This window comes from Choloepus didactylus, chromosome 21 (assembly GCF_015220235.1).
Source record: "Choloepus didactylus isolate mChoDid1 chromosome 21, mChoDid1.pri, whole genome shotgun sequence".
Lineage (NCBI taxonomy): Eukaryota > Metazoa > Chordata > Mammalia > Pilosa > Megalonychidae > Choloepus > Choloepus didactylus.
This window is the reverse complement of record NC_051327.1, coordinates 756652-770543: the sequence shown is the minus strand read 5'-3', so window position 1 is coordinate 770543 and position 13892 is coordinate 756652. Positions and strand designations below refer to the sequence as shown.

The following is a 13892-nucleotide window of genomic DNA, read 5'->3' as shown; positions in this document are numbered from 1 at the left end:
TCAGGCTTGACATTTTAACGACAAAGAAAATTAACTTTTCCATTTTGTAAGGAAATTGGTGGATTATTTTTTTTCTTTTTTTCTTGGCTTGTTTTCTAAAGATGAAAAATAGGGACCAGACACTAAAAATGAGGCAGATTAAGAACAGTTATCGGGAAATTAAGGATTCTTTTAGGCCTACCAAAAATTGATTTGCTACCTTTGTCTTTTTTAGTTCTTGTTGAGTTTTATACTTGTGTAATCAGTACTTGTTCTCTGATCAAAGAGTAGCATGGGAAAAGAGATGGTCAGGCCTGACATGTCATCCTGGCCAAGGAAAGCCAAGGATATTCCTGCACACTTAATGCTTTTGTTCCTTTAGGATTGTTTTTCTAAGTGCCTTTGAGTTTAGATGGCTTACTGTGGAGGTACACTTTACTGGCTAATCTTTTTCACCCCTTTTCTTTTGTTGGGATTAGTGCCAGAACAGATAAAGCCCAGTGTAAGCCAGCCTCAGCCTGCCAACTCTAATAACGGCACTTCCACAGCAACCAGCACTAATAATAATGCCAAGCGAGCTACAGCCAACAATCAGCAGCAGCAGCAGCAGCAGCAGCCGCAGCCGCAGCAGCAGCAGCAGCCTCAGCAGCCGCAGCAGCAACAACTGCAGCAACAACCGCAGCAGGCCTTGCCTCGGTATCCTCGTGAAGTACCACCACGATTTCGCCACCAGGAACATAAACAGCTTCTAAAGAGGGGTCAGCATTTTCCTGTGATAGCAGCAAACCTGGGATCTGCTATTAAAGTGTTAAACAGCCAGTCAGAAAGCAGTGCTTTAACAAATCAACAGCCACAAAATAACGGAGAGGTGCAGAACAGCAAAAACCAGTCAGGTGAGAGAAGGCATTTCTTCCAAGACTCAAACTATAACCATTAGCAGTCTAGCAAGTTTATAAAGTCATGGCTTTTTGGTAATATATTTTTATTGGCTGCAACTAAGAATTCTGTACAGGGAGTTATGAATGGAGAATCTTAAAATGTTTCCTATAATTTATATGCCCATCCTACTTTCAAAATGATTCTTTTTATCACTCCCCTCCAGGTTCTGCTCATTTTAGTAAACAGTTTAAAGCTAAAATTGACTATAAGACTATGGAGCTAAAATTGAGCACTTTGTTTCAAGTTATGTGCTAAGCAGTTGCATATATTATTATATTTAATCCTCCACAACCCTGTGGGATGTAAGTTGTCCTTTTCTCTGTTTTCAGTAGAGGAATCTGAGGCACCAAGACATCAAATAACTTGCCCAGAGTTGCTCATGTGCTGTAAAAAGACTGCCACTCATGCAGTTATATTCAAAACAGCAAGTTCATTCTCTTGTTTGCTTCAGAATGATTTTTCTCAGCTCCATTATGATTGTGAGGCAGAAAATAACTTAGTATGTGATTAGAATTTCCTCAAATCAGTTTACTTTAAAATGTTGTAATAGGTTCTGATGATTGGTTGGTCTTCCATCCATTTATCCAACTATATTTAAGCTTTTCCCGCACACCATATAGAGAATTGGGTGCAAGTGTTGAGGTGAATCAAGGTTCCAGTACATGTAAAACACTTACTGAGTCAGTATAGCGTAGTGGTAAAGAATGAAGTCTCGGGAGCCAAATGAACCTGGTTTTTAAATCCCACCTCCCACACCAGCAGTGTGATCTTGGGCAGGTTACTTAATTGTTCTGTGTGTCTGAGTCTCATTCTAGCAGCCTTCCCTCACTGTCTATTCAGGTAGAGTTATTCACTTTCTATCTCTTTGCTCTCATATATACCAAGAACTATTATGTACATTATAATATATTATGGTATTTCACAGCTAATAAGTAGCAGAACCTGGAATCACATCAAGATCTGTCTGACTCCAAAGCTATGCTCATAACCATCATGTTGTGCTTTGGCGACATACTGGATGTGATAGGTAAGGAGGAAGAGGCCACAAATGTGAGTTTTCTAGCATAGGTAATTAGGGCAGCACATTATTATTTAAAAGGATATAAACTTGTTATCGTCCTGAATTAATACTTAATTTCCAACTTATTAGCCACTTCTTACCTGTGTGAGCTTAGCCAAATTACTTAACTTATCTGACCCTGTTTCCTAATCGTAAAAAAGGGACAGTAGTACTCACCCTGAAAGGTTGCTTTGAGGGTTAAATTATATGACATGTTAAGACAATTAGTTTAGGACCTAATATTTAGGCAATGAATAAACTAAGTTCTCTTCTCCTTAAGTTTTACAAATGGACCTGTACTTTTGAGGAAGAAAAATTTGGTTTAGACATCTTATATATAATCTGATAGATATTAGATAGTAGGCAATTAGTAATTTGGTTTAAGTTTATTGGGAGGAGACTGGTAGGAAGCAGAGGTATAAGCCAGTAGCATAATAAAAACTGTAGTTTGGTAGACTTGAATACCTACTGTCAGCTAAGCAGTGGTGGTATAATTAACAGGATAAACTGGAAGGTAGGATAGTATATTTAGAAGATGATTTGTTGAATATGCTTTTTTCAGTTTGGGAAATGAAAGAACAAAGCTACATTTGAATGGAACAACAGGGATGTAAGACTCTTGTTTCTCAAAAGTGGGCATGTGTCAACAAAACCACAAGTGTTACAAGTATACATACATTTAGATGAGAAGGGGCATACAATGTGGGCAGAGGAAGAAGTCTTCAGAAACGGCTGAGAAGGAAGTATATCTTGCCTATTTTGCAAAGGACTTTTCAAGGGTGGACTGTCTTCATGTGGAGATTAAGATGGAAGTCAGGAGGGTGCAGCATTCTGATTGAGGTCTGGAATTAAATCCCCAATAGCTATAGAATGCAGATGATGATGAAAGCATTATAAAGAAGAAACAGCTTTGTGCTTTTTTTTTTAAACATTTGTGAATCCTACTTGCCAGCATATGTCCCATATTTACATTAAAATATTTTTGTAGGTGCTATTAGGAATAGTAATAGAAACTTTAGCAACAAAATAGAACATTAGGAGTCAGCAAATCAGGTAAGGCTTCTTGGTGGTATAAGATCTGTCCCAGCTTTTGAAGAGTTATTAATGATAATGATAGTGATAATGATATAGTAGGCATCCCTTACAGGGTGCTTACTATTACCCACTTGCCTTGTTAACTCATTTAATCCTCATTTCGCAGATGGTATATCACCTTCATTTTGCAGATTAGATAATTGAGGACAAGCCTAGTTGTTGAGGATGAGCCGTGTACTGGGCAGTATAAATAGCGTGAGTAACAGCCTAGAATCATGAAAATTGTATGATGTTAAATACATGTAGTTCAGAATTGTAAGCAAATGAACTTAACTACTTTTGTTTTCGTCTGTTTATATTTGTGTTAGGCTTTTTTGTTTCCTGAACAGAGATAGCTAGTGGAAGTAGTAGGTTTGACGTTTAAACTAAGGAATGTGACTACAGAAATTTAGAGTTTTTGTGGTAAAAATGAGAAGTGCTGGATATGCCTCCCTTATTCTCCTCGGTGCATTTCTCATTTATTCAGTGTAATCAGAGAATAAGGGTAGTGCTAGTAACCAAGATGAGATTAGGGGTCTTATAAATTCAGGTGTCACAAATGAAATGCCTTCAGGGACTAGCAGATAAGTGAAGTAAAAGATGAATAGGAGTGATGGGAACCATAGTAAATGTATTGATTTTTTTACCCTGCCCCAATACTTTTACAAGCTCATTAAAGAATATTTTTTAGAACTCTGTGCTGGTCAAACCAAACAACTCTGCTGGGTGAGCCCTGGGCTGCCAATTTTCGCCTGTCTCAAATGCGTGTTAATGGCTTTAGTTGTCACTTTGAGAACCTCACTTGTGCAGTTGACTATTTAGAACCCTAAACTAAGGGATCAGGCCCTGCTGCAGCTCAAATAGTCCTTGAATTTGGGGGACCCACAGGCCATCAAATGAGAGTTTTGGGGTGATTAATTTGCTCTACAGGACTGGCAGCAATTTTGTTTTCTTGGGCTAAAGTTTTCCGTCCCCATTTTTTATTTTGCAACTGAACAGAAAATTAAATTGATACATAAAAGTTAAAAAGAAAAAAGTTAAAGAATAAAATAGCAAACATCCATATACCCTCCAGCAAGATCCAGCAGGTAACGTTTTCCCACCTTTTTACTTCACCTCCGTCTCCCCCCAACCCCTCTCTTCCTCCCTCCCTCCCTCATATGTAAATGTGCACATGTTCATTTAAGGTAAGTTGCAGGCATCATTGACACTTCACCTTTAATGCTTCCACAGGTAATTTCCTAAGAATAAGTATAGTCTTCTAAACGATTACTATTCCATTATCACTCTTAAGCAAAAGAATATTAACAATTCAACAATATCTAATATATAGTTCATGTTTGCATTTCTAATGGTTGTCCCTAGAATGTCTTTTTGTTTGTGTTTGTTTACAACAGGATACCTTTTAATAATATACAAAATGTGCAAAGCAATGTTGTACATTGCTTAGGGATGAATTCAGACATAGCAAAATATAAACATTTGCATGGGTGGTTACCACTTTTACCAAAGAGGGGGTACCCAGTAGTTTACTATATTAGTAAAATGTTTTTTAAGGTGGGGGTATGTGGGTATTTTTTATATTACTCTTTGTAGCTTTTCTTAGGTTTGAAATATTCCATGCTTTTTTATTTTTAAAGACGCTCAAGGATATTTGAGGTGTAATAGTGATTGAGCAAGAATGGGGGCTATTGCAAAAAAAAAAAAAATTATTCACGTTTCTGGAGATGTTTAAAGATTACTGCTTATCCACCTGTGCTCATTACTCTCTTTTCAATGCGATACATCCTTGCTGTCCTATGAATTCCATTCCTTGCTCTCAACTTGCACCTTCCCCTTGGGCATACTTAAACCTTTACCGTGTGTTACAACATTACAGAATTCCTCTCCTCCCATTTCTGAGTTTGTAAAGGAGTGGTTCTATACTTTGCTGTCTCTCATACATTACTTCATTCAGTCCTCTATAACCTACTTCCTGCTCACTTGACTGAAATAGCTTCTTCAGAGGTCACTGATCTTCTGACTGTCATATCCAGACTTTTTAGTTTTTGTCTTAGTAGTTATTTACATTTGTCACTTCCTCCTTCTTGAAGTTCTTTCATTCCTTGTCCTCTGTGTCATGGTATGTCCCTTGTTATCCTCATTCCTTTCTTTTCCTTTTTTGTGTTTTAGAATAGTTTTTCTTTGTCCAGTCTTGAAATTTTTTGTTCTCCAGGTCTTCAGTACTCTTTGTCCTTTTCCAACTTGCCCTGCTAGGTTTTATTCCCCACTTTGGCTTTGTTTCATATTTTTCCTCACTTTTAGGTTCGTGTCTTTTCAATATCTTCACCTGATGTTGGTCCCTTCAGACTCTTCATGTCCCAACTGAGCTCATTACCTGCCCCCGTTCCAGTTCCTCCTGGATTCCCTTGCTCAACAGGTTGGCACCCACAATTACCCATCTAGAAACTGAAATCATGCTTGACTCTTTCATGTCTCAGAGGCCACTGGTTTATCATGCTGTCCTGATTTTAACTCCAAAATATTTCTGTTTTCCTCTCCCCTGCACTGCTGCCACTGCTGTCGCCACTGAAGCCCTCGCTATCTGAGATCTGGCCTAGAGCAGTAGTCTTATGAATGTCTAGCTCTCTCTCTACCAACTTCACCCTAAATCCTAAACCAGAAGCCAGTCATGATCCATACATTGCATTTGGTCCATACATTGCATTTGATATTGCTTTTGTCTTTAATCTAGAACAGAGGTTACCTTGTGACCTATTTTTATAAAGTTTTACTGGAACACAGCATTCACATTCATTTACATAACATCTGTAGCAGATTTTGCACTATAGCAGTAGAGTTCAGTAGTTGTAACAGAGAGCACCTGTTCCACAAAGCCTGAAATATCTACTCTCTGGAACTTTACAAAAGTGTTTCCTGGCCCCGTGAACTAGTATAAAGAAAAATTGAGACATTTGAGCTTGCTCACTTAAGTGTTATATAAAATTCTGCATCTAAGGTTTTCTTTCGTATTCCCAGTGGTCCTACTCATACTTTATGAAAACACTCTAAAACCTAAGTACTATTTACTCAGAAGCTCTTTTCCCTCTGGTGAGATTGAAAACCTTTAAGGCAGAAAGCACATGTTAAGTAAACTATTTTGTTTGTTACATTTAATAAGAAAAACATGTTAATTTCCATGGATCCAAATTCTTCCTGGAAAAATTGTCCTGTTTCTTTATACATCATTCGAATTATCGTCAATCTTTGCTCTGCCCCATGTATCCTCTTTGATCCTTCTAAGTAGATGCTTTGAGATGTACTATTTTATTCTTTTTGGGTATGGTACTAGAGGTCCTCAGTTCTCCTTTGGTAATTTTGTATGAAAGTAGGAGCTGCTGCTGATCTGTATTTCAAATGTTTTTCAGTAATATGCAACCTTTCAAATGTTATTTTGCTTTCAGCAGTGCAGTGTATAAAAATGTGAATTTCGTATTCACATTAATAAAACTCAACTGCCCCCTTTCCTTCCTACTACCACAGGGTTTTACAATTTTATATTTTCTTACTATTGCCTGAAAAAGCTTGACAATCGTCTTCTACTTAGTGATGTTCCTGTGTGTTTATCTTTCAAGTTATTTAGAATGACAGGTTTTAGCTACTGACTTCTTTCTAATTTGGAAATATTCTCTGACTCTGAAACATAACTGATTTTTAGATATGATTCCTGAGGAGTCCTGTTATTTTTTTTATCCTTCAGTTAGAATAGTGTCTTTTTTTCCTTGTCTTTTAATTATTCCCTCTAAACTACAACCTTATTCATAACAAAAGGCCCATGTGACCTACTCTTAATAACCCAGTTTTTAAAATAGTCTTTTAATATAGGCTTTGTTGAAAGTATCAAGTAGGTTCCAAGTTAAAAATGGAATTTAAGCTAATAATTACTGATGCCACCTTTCCTCTTTTTTCTTAAAATACACAGGAAGATACAGAAAAGGACAAAGTTAGGCTACCACCATCTCTAATCCATGTCATTACCAGAATCGGAGAGAATATTTCACTAACTGATGGAAATGGTTTGCAAAATATATTTTATGTTGTTTGCTTTCTTATTTTGCTTTGGTGTATTCTGACACTTAAAAAGTTTCAAGTTTTCATAAGTCAAATCTTTGGCTATTTGTTTAATGGTTTCTTCCTTTGTTTTTATGTATAAAAATTCACGTTCACTAGTAACTTGGTGGTGTCATCTTTCAATGCTTTAATCATATGGGGGGGAATTATTTTTGAAGTATTGTCTCACTTAAAAAAATCTTTTTATACTATCAAATAATCTTTTTGCCCTGCTGATTTAAAACGTTAACTTTTGACATATACTAAACACTTAGACCTGAATCTGTTTCTGGTTACTTTTTCTGTTCAGTTGAAGTGCTTATATATTCTGGCAGTACAGTGCTGTTTATGGTGTAATAATGCAGATTCCCCCACTCACAGCTCTTCTTATTGAGATTTTGTTTTGTTTTTCTTTCACATTTGTTTTACATGAATTTTAAAATAATTTTTATCAGGTTACAAACTCTTGTTAGCAGTTTCTTTAGAATTGAATTAAACTTAGAGCATTATTACATATTCTTATTGAGGAGCAAGTTTCTATACTTAATTAAATTATCCTTTATATCCTGAAATTTAATCATCTAACTTTAGTTTTGTTAGTTTTTTTCTAAGTTAGTTTGTAGTTTTTGTGGTGGTTATGATTAGAGTCTTTTTTTTTTTTTTTCATCATATTTATCATTGATTATTCCTTGTGTATAGGAAAACTATTGCTTTGTATATCTTGGTCTTTTTTTGTTTCTTTTCTGTATCTATCCCTCTCATTTTTGGGTCACATTTTATTGGTTTTTACCTCCAGCACAGTGTTAAGTAGTAATGTTGACTGCAAGTGTTCTTGTTATTTTCCTGTCATTATGGGAATGCTTCTGATGCACTGTTAAAATGCCAGATCAACTCCTTCATTTTCAACTTGGATTAGTTTTGTTTTAGGTTTCCACTTTTATTTTCTTATCCTTGTCTCATGGAATTGGCAACACAGCAAACAACACACAAACACACAAATAACAGCAGCAGAAATATACATTTGCTGTAGTACAGGAGAGGTTGATGGTATCACACTTAATTGTTGGCAATTTAGAGAAATGTGGATGGATTTGGGGCTTGTTGATGCTTTGGATATGCTATGTACAGGGAGGAATCAAGAATAAACCCTATGCTTTAGGAAGCAGCCTGAGATGAGGAAAACTAGTAAATAAGCAGGATTGTGTTTTTATTGTTGCTATGGGAGAGACTTCTCCGAGGGTATAATCCAGGAGTTAACTTTCTGCTTGATATCTAAGTGTAGATTTTAAATAAATAGGCTGTAATATAATTTCCCATTTTGTTTTTTAAGTGGGAGATGTGGTGGAATGAAAAACATGTGCTTTGGAGACAGGACTGAAATGATGGTAATCGGTAACATTCATTAATCAGTGATAATAATGTCCCTCATTTAGTACTAATCTGGGTCAGATATGTATCAAAGGATTTTTATTTAATAACCATTTAATCCTCACAACAGCAGTATGAGATAGGTACTGTAATTATTCTAACTTTACAGGTGAGAAAGCAGAGGTTAAGATCTTGCCTAAGTCACGAGGAGTCTGGTTCCAGAGTCTGTGCCCCAATCACTGTACCAAACTGGGGCACTTATTTGCAGCAGGCACTGAGCTAAATGTTTTATATGTGAGAAATGGTTAATGAAATGACTAGATAAAGAAGTACTAGTCTTGCAGGTTTGGTTGTACAGCCACTAGAGTCCAAACTTGAACCTAAGTGTCTCCAGGGTCCCAGCCATGTACTTAGGCACCTTGATCTATTACCTTCTGATGAATTCTGCCGTTCTCATTTGATTTTCCACAAGTTGAGTCTCAGTTTCCTTATCTGCAAGGTGAAGGTAATACCTGTGATTTTGGGTTGTAAGGATTCAATGAGAAGAGTGCATATAAAGAATGTATTACATAGTAGTAAATGCTGAACGTTTGTATGTTACTCATGGTGCGGTGCTGGTGTGTTGATTTGTTTTTACTTAGTGAGACTGACTTGACTTTTTGATAACCTTTCTTTCATGAGAAGAATCTGGGGAATTAATAGATGCACTGGAACTGCCTTACCTGCGGCAAAATAACTAGAATAAAAGATTATAGAATTATATTGCCTGGTCATTAATGGTCTTCAGTTTCAGCTGTTGAAGTTTTATCATAATAATTCTGGGATCTTAAGCATATCAGCCGTTATTTTCTGTTGTGTCTTTTAATAAACATGGCTTAAAGGCAAATTAAGAAATTTTATGAGGAAGTAAAAATGTTTTTACTTATATGCAATATTTTAATTTTATTATGGACAATAATGAAATATATGATGAAAAAGGCTTTGGAAGTCTTAAAATCTTGCTGTAATACCCAAAACAGTTGCGTGAGAAAGCTATTCTAGGAAAGGGAAGAAGGGAAGAAGGAAAACATAATGAATAGATCTCTTCCTAATATATTTTATCAAGTTTGGCCTATTCACTTATCCTTACCCATTCTGTAACATCCCAGCTGCTGCTTTCCCATGGCAAGCCTCTGAGCCTGGGTTCCTCCATTATGCTAATACATCACTAACACCCGGACTGTTCTGACTCCAGAATTCTTTTACTTGCTGATCACTTAACAGTTCTTGATTTCAACAAATATTTATTGAGGAGCTATTATGTTCTAGACTTCTAAGCACTGTTCTAGGATCTTAGGATAACATCTATGAACAAAGCAGCCACATTCCTTACCTGTGTAGAATTACTGGATATGTATGGAAAGTTGGTGGCTAGGAGATAACCAAGTGCCCTTGTAACTGTACTGCCAAGTATCATCTATAAATGTTAAAATATATTTATAATATTCATCATTGTGAACAAATGACTGACACTTTATAAATTGTATTTTTCCTTTATTCTAGATATAAACCACAATATTTCAGGATCCCATTATGAAAATTCCCAGCGGGAACCTGTGTCTTCTACAAGTGACTCTAGCACAAACTGTAAGAATGCTATTGTAAACGACTCTGAAAAAGAAGCATGGCCCTCAGTTGCTGGCAGTGATCCAGAGTTGGCTTCAGAATGTACAGATGCTGATTCTGCTTCCAGTTCTGAAACAGAGAGAAATATCAGTATCATGGCTTCAGGGAGCACAGGTGGTGAAAAAGATGGCCTTAGGAATAGCACTGGACTTGGATCCCAAAACAAGTTTGTAGTTGGTAGCAACAGCAATAATGTGGGCCATGGGAGTAGTACTGGGCCATGGGGTTTTTCCCATGGGGCCATAATAAGCACATGTCAGGTCTCTGTGGATGCTCCTGAAAGCAAATCAGAAAGTAGCAACAGTAGAATGAGTGCTTGGGGCACTGTAAGTTCTTCATCAAATGGAGGGTTAAATCCAAGCACTTTGAATTCACCTAGCAGCCATGGTGCCTGGCCGGTATTAGAGAACAGTGGACTTGCCCTAAAAGGGCCTATAGGGAGTGGTAGTTCTGGCATCAATATTCAGTGCAGTACCATAGGCCAGATGCCCAACAATCAGAGTATTAACTCTAAGGTGGGTGGTTCTTCTACCCATGGTACCTGGGGAAGTCTTCAGGAAACTTGTGAATCTGAAGTAAGTGGTACACAGAAGGTTTCATTCAGTGGTCAACCTCAAAACATTACCACTGAAATGACTGGACCAAATAACACTACTAACTTTATGACCTCTAGTTTACCAAACTCCAGTTCAGTACAGAATAATGAACTGCCTAGTAATACAGGGGCCTGGCGTGTGAGCACAATGAATCATCCTCAGATACAGGCTCCATCAGTTATGAATGGCACTTCCATTTCTCACCTTAGCAATGGAGAATCAAAAAATGGAGGCTCTTATGGTACTACATGGGGTGCCTATGGTTCTAATTACTCTGGAGACAAATGTTCAGGCCCTAATGGCCAAGCTAATGGTGACACTGTGAATGCAACTCTAATGCAGCCTGGCATAAATGGGCCTGTGGGCACTAACTTTCAAGTTAACACAAATAAAGGAGGAGGTATGTGGGAGTCTGGGACAGCAAATTCCCAGAGTACATCATGGGGAAGTGGAAATGGTGCAAATTCTGGAGGAAGTCGAAGAGGATGGGGAACCCCTGTACAAAACACTGGCACTAACATACCCAGCGTGGAGTGGAACAAACTGCCTAGCAATCAGCATTCCAATGACGGTGCAAATGGCAATGGTAAGAAGTTTACAAATGGATGGAAATCTACTGAGGAAGAGGATCAGGGTTCTGCTACATCTCAGACAAATGAGCAGAACAGTGTGTGGGCCAAAACAGGAGGTACAGTAGAGAGCGAAGGTAGTACAGAAAGCACTGGACGTCTTGAGGAAAAGGTAACGGGGGAAAGTCAGAGTAGAGATAGAAGAAAAAATGATCAGCACACTTTACTCCAAAGCATTGTAAACAGAACTGACTTAGATCCACGTGTCCTATCCAACTCTGGTTGGGGACAGACTCCTATTAAGCAGAATACTGCCTGGGATACTGAAACATCACCTAGAGGGGAAAGAAAAACTGACAATGGGACAGAGGCCTGGGGAAGCTCTGCAACACAGACTTTTAACTCAGGGGCATGTGTAGATAAGACTAGCCCTAATAGTAATGGTACCTCATCTGTATCAGGGTGGGGAGATCCCAAACCTACTCTGAGGTGGGGTGATTCCAAAGGCTCAAACTGCCAGGGGGGATGGGAAGAGGATTCTGCTGCTACAGGAATTGTCAAGAGCAATCAGTGGGGGAACTGCAAAGAAGAGAAGTCTGCATGGAATGATTCGCAAAAGAACAAACAGGGATGGAGTGATGGACAAAAGTCAAACCAAGGGTGGTCCATTTCTGCCAGTGATAACTGGGGAGAAACTTCGAGGAGCAACCATTGGGGTGAGGCTAATAAAAAGTCCAGCTCAGGAGGTAGTGACAGTGACAGGTCCGTTTCTGGTTGGAATGAACTTGGTAAAACTAGTTCTTTTACTTGGGGAAATAACATAAATCCAAATAATTCATCAGGATGGGATGAATCTTCTAAACCTAATCCTTCCCAGGGATGGGGAGACCCTCCAAAGTCTAATCAGTCTTTAGGTTGGGGAGATTCGTCAAAACCAGTTAGTTCTTCAGACTGGAACAAGCAACAAGATGTTGGATCATGGGGAATCCCACCAGCTACAGGCAAATCTGGTACAGGCTGGCTTGGGGGACCTATACCAGCCCCCACAAAAGAAGAAGAACCCACAGGCTGGGAGGAACCATCCCCAGAATCCATACGCCGCAAAATGGAGATTGATGATGGAACTTCAGCTTGGGGAGATCCAAGCAAATACAATTACAAAAATGTGAACATGTGGAACAAAAATGTCCCAAATGGCAGCAGCCGTTCAGACCAGCAAGCACAGGTACATCAGCTGATACCATCTGCAAGTGCCATCTCAAACAAAGAGGCAAACAGTGGCTCTGGTAAGTTTTAATTTTTGGCGTCTAATGGTATTACAAAATACTTAAAAATATTCTGAAAGCAAGCCTTGCTTCAATTTACTATTTTTATAAGATCTGTTTACTGAAGTATTTGAGTATACATACAGGCCCTTTTTACTGTAATTCAGAAGAACCTTGAAGAAAACTGTCAGGACGGTGTTCACAGTCAGTTAACAGAGCTCCACCTTTGGTGATACTGGTTGTGAATCCTACATATTTCATTGTCTATTAGGAATGCTGTGGGAAAACAGGTTTGGAAAAGTGGTGTCAGGTGGGAATGCTGTACGTTTTTCTCAGATCTTCTGAGTCCGGCCCTTACTCTTGGTTTTGTTGACTAAAATATACTCAGAAATAAAACAAGTTTCTAAGTATATACTCTAAATACTGTACTATATTTGTCCTTAAAGGGATTTATTTAAGTAGGCGTGAAATCCAGGTCTTTTAGTTACACTGTATGCTTAAAACATTTGTTGACCTCTTTCTAGTATATTCTCCCTTTCTCATAGCAGGGACTAATTCTTGTTTCTGCAAATTACCTTGACAATATTTCCATTAAGAGTGCCATCGGAATGCATTGCCTTTGTTTATGGAGGCTTTACTGAACAGTGATTTCATTGGACATAGAGACAGGAATGTTTTCATGAACTAATCTTTTAGTACATATATAAATCCAAATTTAGTTTATTTTGTTAATTTAACTTTAATTCTTAGAAGGAACAGGTATGTATCTGAGGGGAAGCCTATTTGTTTCGGTTCTTTTTGTTTTTTAAGATACTTTAGAATTTTAAGAAGCATTTTCCAGCATGTATAAAAGCATGGTTACCCGTTATTAGTCTTGTAATTAATTATTTTTCCAGTACTGGAAATTTTGGTTGAAATTTTATACATACATATATGCATGCACAATTATCCAGCTTGATCACTTGCTTTAATTCACTAGGTTTGACTCAGAATGACTTGAACATTTCCAGGAATTAAGTTAATCCTCAAAGGAGGCTGATGTACCATAATTACAGTTATTCAAAAGATTCTGCTCTAAGCTCAGGGAGGATTTGTGAAAGAAGAGGTGAAAAAAATTCACATCATATAGTTAAATTATAATGGGAAATCATTTGTCGGCTTTACATAAAACAGATGCCATCATTTTTGCCTATCACATTATTATTCAGTACATAAACATGTTCTTCATCCTTTGTTCTCTAAGTATTCTTTATTGCCCTTATTCCACTGTACCTCCCTACCATTCGCT

The 13892-nt window shown here is 37.7% G+C and overlaps 1 protein-coding gene across 6 annotated transcripts in view; it reads left to right on the top strand.

Annotated features, from left to right (window-relative positions):
• TNRC6A (trinucleotide repeat containing adaptor 6A) overlaps nucleotides 1-13892 on the top strand; it is a 273917-nt gene that overhangs the window by 225228 nt on the left and 34797 nt on the right. For 5 of the 6 annotated variants that reach the window (XM_037815357.1, XM_037815360.1, XM_037815356.1 and 2 more), the window contains 2 exons: nucleotides 459-872; nucleotides 10052-12625. In XM_037815357.1, coding sequence (XP_037671285.1) covers nucleotides 459-872; nucleotides 10052-12625 — 2988 coding nt within the window. Of the gene's footprint in view, nucleotides 1-458; nucleotides 873-919; nucleotides 1946-10051; nucleotides 12626-13892 lie in introns of those variants that run through there. The other variant, XM_037815361.1, reaches the window with a different exon arrangement.